This window comes from Papilio polytes, unplaced genomic scaffold, assembly GCF_000836215.1.
Source record: "Papilio polytes unplaced genomic scaffold, Ppol_1.0 DF823980.1, whole genome shotgun sequence".
Lineage (NCBI taxonomy): Eukaryota > Metazoa > Arthropoda > Insecta > Lepidoptera > Papilionidae > Papilio > Papilio polytes.
Window position 1 is genome coordinate 2,289,941 of NW_013525224.1, and position 6,491 is coordinate 2,296,431.

Sequence of the window (6,491 nt, forward strand, 5' to 3'; positions counted from 1 at the left end):
AATCTCGTCATTGTGCGGGAACACAATGCACAGACAGAAGTATGAGAGATATGATCAACAATTTCACACTCCACACCTCGGGTGCGTTTTTTCAATTCGTCAGAAGTGCTTTATTTGCTACGATAATATCGCCCCCGATTCCACGATACCATAGTTGAGAGACCATTGACTTTACTACGGGCCTTTTTAAAATAAGTAGCTTTTGTATCTAGGCGTCTGTATTAATTACTTTTCGATATATTTGAGTCTGGCTATGATTAAAAAATCTTGTACACTGTCATTTATTAATGTTGAATAGGCTTCGTAGTTGTTGCAATGTCCTTCATAATAAGTTAATTTAAAAACTAGCATTCCGCCGCGACTTCGTCAGAGTTTAATTTTTTTAATTCCTTATAAAAAACAAAAGAAAGTAGCTTATGTGTTCTTCCAGACTATGCTCTACATCTATGCCACATTCCATCCAGACCTGTTCAGCCGTTTAGACTATAAACTCTAACAAACATCCATCCATCTAAACTTTCGCATTTATTATATAAGTAAGGAAGAAGTAAGATTTTTAGACAGAATTATTATAAATTTTATTAAAAGAACTTTATAATAACATCACCCGGGTCTTTATTCATTTGTTTTGGCCGTAAAACTTACTTTAATAAGTCTGCAGTCAAATCTTCTTCTAACGAAATAATCTATTTGTAAGTTTAATATCCTTTATTTGTTAATAACTAATCACGACTCGTTAACAAACACACTGAGCAGTAACAAATAACCGCGTACAATTATAAAATCAAACGAAACGTGCAAAAACACATAAATCTCGGTGTACGGGGCATGTTGTCCAAACTTCGGTAGAACCGTCACTCCCCCGGAATCGACGGGACACGCTCCTATTTACCAGTAACCCTAACTGACCCTTAACCCTGCCTACCTAAATATGACCTTTAGGCCTAGCCCTCGGACATTGTGTAGAGAATTAATCGGCTGGTAGCCCTTTGTAGTGGACACTGCCCATCCTTTATACGCGACCGTTCCTTATTGTGCTTGAATTAAAAGTATTTTAAGTGTCCCCTATGGTAAAGGAAACCGGTTTGCAATTTTTTTTGCCATTCTGAACGGTCCAGCGGTTGTTATGTGCAAGTTATTGGTTAGAAATAGTGAAAGTTTATATAAAATCTAATTTATAAATATTCTAATTACTGTCCATGATTACAAAATAAAAAATGTTTTTTCTTTTAATTTTGACATTCCATCTTTGTTGCCAGTTCTTTGGACATTTAACGAATTGAGTTTTTTGATCGACTTCGCAAAAGGAGGAGGTACTCAATTCATCTATAAGTTTTTTTTTTATTTTTTATTTTATTTTCTCGATTAGGAAATAGTAGTTTTACATCGGTTTCTAATTTGTATTAGGCCAATACGAACTCAAAAACAACCAAACGCTCAAATATTAAATAACAATATTTGTATGGAATTCAATAACTCGTTTCGTATAACTATTTTGCATACTGCTCACACCCTCTGCAATTGCATTTGTTATTATTAGATACAATTTATGGCACCGGAAGTGGAGCCCTTTGAATTTGCATATGAATATTGTGCATATGTGTGGATAGATTACACACACAGGTAAACTAACGGAGTGTGGACGCCATTTAAATGAACTTAAGATAAAATGAAAATTAAAAAAAAGAGCGTAATGTACTGTCTAGCTGTGTCACCAGTCACCACATAAGCTTGGTGTATCGTCAACCTATGTCGGTCGATCTCCTCCTCCTTTCTTCTCAGTATGTTGTTCTTCGCCGAAGAATTAGAGATGCAATACCTTTGACACTACCACTGGCACAGTTATCTCAGTCCTAACTTTGATTCAAACTTAAACATATTAAAGCACTACTCGAAGTTATTCTAACGAATTGATCTCTAATCAACTTATACTAAGTGTTGATTTTAGGTATTCTAAAATCTTTCACAGGAAAAATTGGTTTGATATGTTTTCCTGATAAAGACATTTAAATATATCGTTTTTTACGATATCTATATTTAAAAATGACTTTATGTAAATATTTATATGATACATAAATGAAAGTAAATAGAGGCTTCTTATCCGGGATTTGTGTTTCATTCAACCTAAACCCTGTCACTCAAACTGCCATACAACGGATCAGTAGGAAAGGTGTGCGATATCGCTTATGCAAATTTCTATTTACACTTCAAACTAATATCAACTTTATAGCCTCACCACAAGGGTTAGTTCACATTGTACCGTTTTAGAATAAAAATAATATTTGCATACAAATATTCCTCACGCAAAACTCGTAGTAATTGTTTAGCAGTTAATGTTGTTTTTCGTATATCAAATTGATTAGATTTAAAACCTTCTATTGGATATGTTCATCTAATTTGCATGGCGCATTGTTAAGGGAAGTTTTACTTTTTAAATGGCCACAAAAGATTTTTTTTAATAAACAACATTGCGAATGCCCGCGAACTTTCGCTCAACATCTGCCTCGAATACCCTTTGGGTTTGCGTAATTTGAATATTGCAAATGTATCGCTTTGCATTTCCTACCTGAATAGTTCCTGCATTAGACTATTGTTGTAATAAAATATACTGCTTACATGCCGAATGCAACTCGGTTGATTATTAGAGAGTCAAGTTACATTTTACATTTTTTAATTACTTTTTGCAAGATCGAAATGTAAAATAGATATAAAAGTTATATGCTCGTCTCGTCATACACTCTTTTTGCAGTGTCTACATTAGATGGACATTGGTTAGATAACTAAAAATTGCGAACGCAAGGCTGGAAGTCAGGCACTAACTGTTGTGGTTTGAAACTAGTTATTTAAAAACTGTATTTTGAGACCGCCTCCAGTGGCTTTGACTATTATTTTGCTCCTAACACCACAAACGATATTAAAAGGTGTAAAACGATCAAATCCTTTATAACTATTTTACTTTTATTCAAAAGTCCGTAAACGTACAAGACCTTTGTATGTAATAAATCAGTTTCTACAACAATTTCGAAATTATTTACGACGCGTGCGGTAATTATTAACAAATTCAATAATTCGTTAACATCGCAGGTCATTCCGGACAATGTGACTCTTTGTAAAGAAACCAGTGTTGCCAGTGCGGACAGTTCCCCGTACATTGGGGACTTTTATAAAGAAATATAGCGAATTATAAAAAGGCGCGTGGTCAAACCCGTTCTATTGCAAATGAAGTAGAAAAACTGGTTGTTGCGAAAAGCCCGTGCATTCTATTTTGCGCGGATTTGCTAAACATAATGATTTTGAATGTCGACTATTGTTCGTAAACGCAGTGTACGAAAATTCACGGTGTTTGATTGTAAATAAATATTTTGTTATAATTTCGAACCGATGTCGGGCAGATGGTCGTAATTTGTAAAGATTTTGTATAAAGAGTTTAATAAAATGCTCGTTGTTGACAATTTTAATAGTTTAACATTAAAAAGATGGTAGCATTCTATCTATTTAATGAAGATAAATGCTACTATAAGGATCATATACTAAGAATTATATTTAAAAAGATATTCTGTCTTTCGTAAATGTACTTAAAATAAGTTAATTAAAATGGTATGTAGGCTCCTCCTTTAATTAATTTTTATAAAGCCCTTGAAAAGTTATGACGTAAAACTCGATGCAAAAAAGTGTCATTGTTTTTTATCAAGGCAATGTATAATTTTAAAACCATATAACATATTCCATGTTAAAACAAAAGTGAGTAGCCTCTATGTTCTCTCAGACTATCCTCTACATCTATACCGAATTTCATCGAAATCCGTTCAGCCGTTTAGGCCACATACTCTAAGAAACATCAATCTATCCATCTATCTATCTAAATTTTTACATTTATAATATTAGTATGAAGTATGATGTGTAGGGCAACTTAGAAGTTTTGATCTCAAAGCTTGCTTAGATTATAATGTGAGTATGTACTCATTAAACATAATTAACGGTAAACCAAAGCAACATGTACCAAATCTCGAAATAACCCGTGCACAAAGATCAATTAAAGCACAAAATTTAAATTTGAACGTCGAATGCAAATTGCGAGCGCGATCGTTGGCGCCAAAATTCGGTGTAACGATGTCCCGGTCCGCCTCACACACGAGCCCCGCCCTACGTATGGTGGCCAATCGCACGTCGACGAACACCCTCGTGCCTCACGCATATCGATCTGACGAGCGGACAACGCTCGAACGGAACGTTTTCGACATATCACACGCTAAACACCGACAAACAATAACATATGTCGAACATGCAATGGATTTTACACTCTACACGTTGTTTTTAAAGTCGATTTTTACTTGTACACCTAAATAGCACTTACTGTTCGTTTGCATACTGAGTATTCCATACTTTCTGTAAAAACACACTAAAATTAAGCTTCAATATAATCTGTAATAAGTTCTTAGGTTAATTTTTCTTTGTTTAAAAAATTATTATAGTGGTTTATGCAACAGTAAAAGTTGACCTATTTATAACTTCAACGTATTCAGCAAAAAGCATATACATATTTCTAAATTAAATGTGAGTTTCACTCTATATTTAGAATTTTAAAGAAAATCACGATTATTCTATTAAAATTGAATGGTATCATGTTACAGTAGTGTTATTGCAATAAAAACGAAATTTTGGAACATAGCGCCATCTATTGCATAAAACTTGTACCATTGTGCAAATTTTTCTATAACCAATTCTTTGTTCGTATTAAGCAAAAGATGTCGCTTTTACTATTTACAAATGTCAGTACTATGGTTAAATACCTAACATTTTTATAGTAAATCTGTATTATATGAAATGCAAAACAAGCAGTAGCTTTGACTGGTTTAAATAAAATAAGGAGTTTTGAATTAATGTTTTATTCATATTAGTAGCAATAAATAAATAAAATCAATAACATTAAAATTAATTAGTAGCTAATAAGTTAAAACAAATATTATATTCTGTAACAAAATGTAATGTTAAGACCTTATTAAAAACCATATTTTTATAAAAATTATGAGTCATTTACAAGGCACATATTACATACATGCCATTTAATTTCCGTCCTGAAACCAGCCAGCCTAACCTACTTATTAAAAAAAAAGTAAATAAACTGACAGAAAATGTGATTCTTTTTAAATAGAAACTTTTTAAAACTCTTCCTTTTCATACATAATCAACTATTTTTTGGTAAACATCAAACATTTATTTTAACATAAAATTTTTACAAAACTTAAGTCAAAGCATAATTAAAATTGTCAAAAAAAAAAAAGATTAAAGTACTCTTAAGAAGTTATACACAATTACAAACACATAGAAATAAAACCAATCCTGCTAACAACAAATTGTAATTTTTAACACATTTAATGCCACTATTATCTTGCTTCATTTTCATAAGGAAAATCAGAGTTGCATGGAATTTGTTATATCTAGGATACTCAATTTATCATGTTATACTTCTGAACATAATACTTACTTCCCATAAAAATACTGGATATGCCATGTTGACATGGCAATACTGGAGGTCCTTTATGCAGATTAAGAATTTATATGCACTACTCTTGATGGTTCATTTAATACTAATGGTATATTCCCACCACTATTTTTTGGTACCCATCCTGCAGATTCTTCCTCCATTTTTTTCTTTTCTTCCTTCACTCTTTCATATTCATCTATTTCAATTTGGTATTTCGGAGTAGTAATGCCAAAGAAATTCGCAAGTGATTCTCCTGCATAATCCACAGCACCTAACATTTTTGTTCCCGATTTTTTAGCATAATGCGAGAACCACGGACCCCATGTAAGAGTTTTCTGGAATTAAGTATAGAATTTATATTTCAATTAAATATATTAATATGTGTGTCAATCAATGCTTATTATTGAATTTACCGGATCAACGCTTTCTTCATTGTTGGGCGCACTTGCTAATTCATTAGCATTTACTTCTTCGATTTCCTCTTCAATACCGTCGCTAAAATGAATCACTTTAATAGGACGTTTTATTGTAACATTCACTTGATCCGTTTCAACATCTCTCGTTTCCATGTTGAACAACGTAATATACTTTGTTTGAAATAGCAAGATTTGGGTAGGACTATGAGTCACTCCTTTTAGTATTCTGCACACAGTCTAAAATTATTCGCAAAGGCTACAACTACAACAAAGACTGTTTATTTACAACCAATCATCATCTTCATTTTACCAATGAATGTCAATGTCAGCCGACAGCTGACAATCGCTGTCAAATGAAAATGCTTAAAAAACTTGCCAGTTTTTGAAATACAAATGTTATTATTTTATTATTGTAACGGTTTTAATAGATCATGACCGAGTACATGCTAAATTTTAAGGGCCTTGATTAATAGTTTGATAAAGATTTTACATCAATCAGAAAATATTGGTATAAACTTACAGTGTCATTTTGACGTCTTTTTTGACCAATGAAAGAGCAGCAGCTGCACAGGTAAATGTCGCCATATTAA

General features: G+C 32.6%; 1 protein-coding gene across 1 annotated transcript; it reads right to left on the bottom strand.

The window, feature by feature from the left end:
• Positions 1–4,951: 4,951 nt before the first annotated feature.
• Positions 4,952–6,213, bottom strand: LOC106101478 (protein FAM177A1-like). Its single transcript, XM_013280720.1, has 2 exons — positions 5,899–6,213; positions 4,952–5,820 (listed from the first exon to the last, which is right to left on the bottom strand). Exons 1-2 carry the CDS (start codon positions 6,052–6,054, stop codon positions 5,548–5,550), a joined length of 429 nt encoding a protein of 142 aa, XP_013136174.1. The 5' UTR covers positions 6,055–6,213; the 3' UTR covers positions 4,952–5,547.
• Between the last annotated feature and the right edge of the window lie 278 nt (positions 6,214–6,491).

What these genes read in the sequence shown, in the direction of transcription:
- LOC106101478 (XM_013280720.1), bottom strand. Translation starts at nt 6,054, where the DNA reads ATGGAAACGAGAGATGTTGAAACGGATCAAGTGAATGTTACAATAAAA. An exon ending in ATGAAGAAAGCGTTGATCCG is followed by an intron (nt 5,821 to 5,898) that starts GTAAATTCAATA and finishes ACTTAATTCCAG; the next exon opens with AAAACTCTTACATGGGGTCC.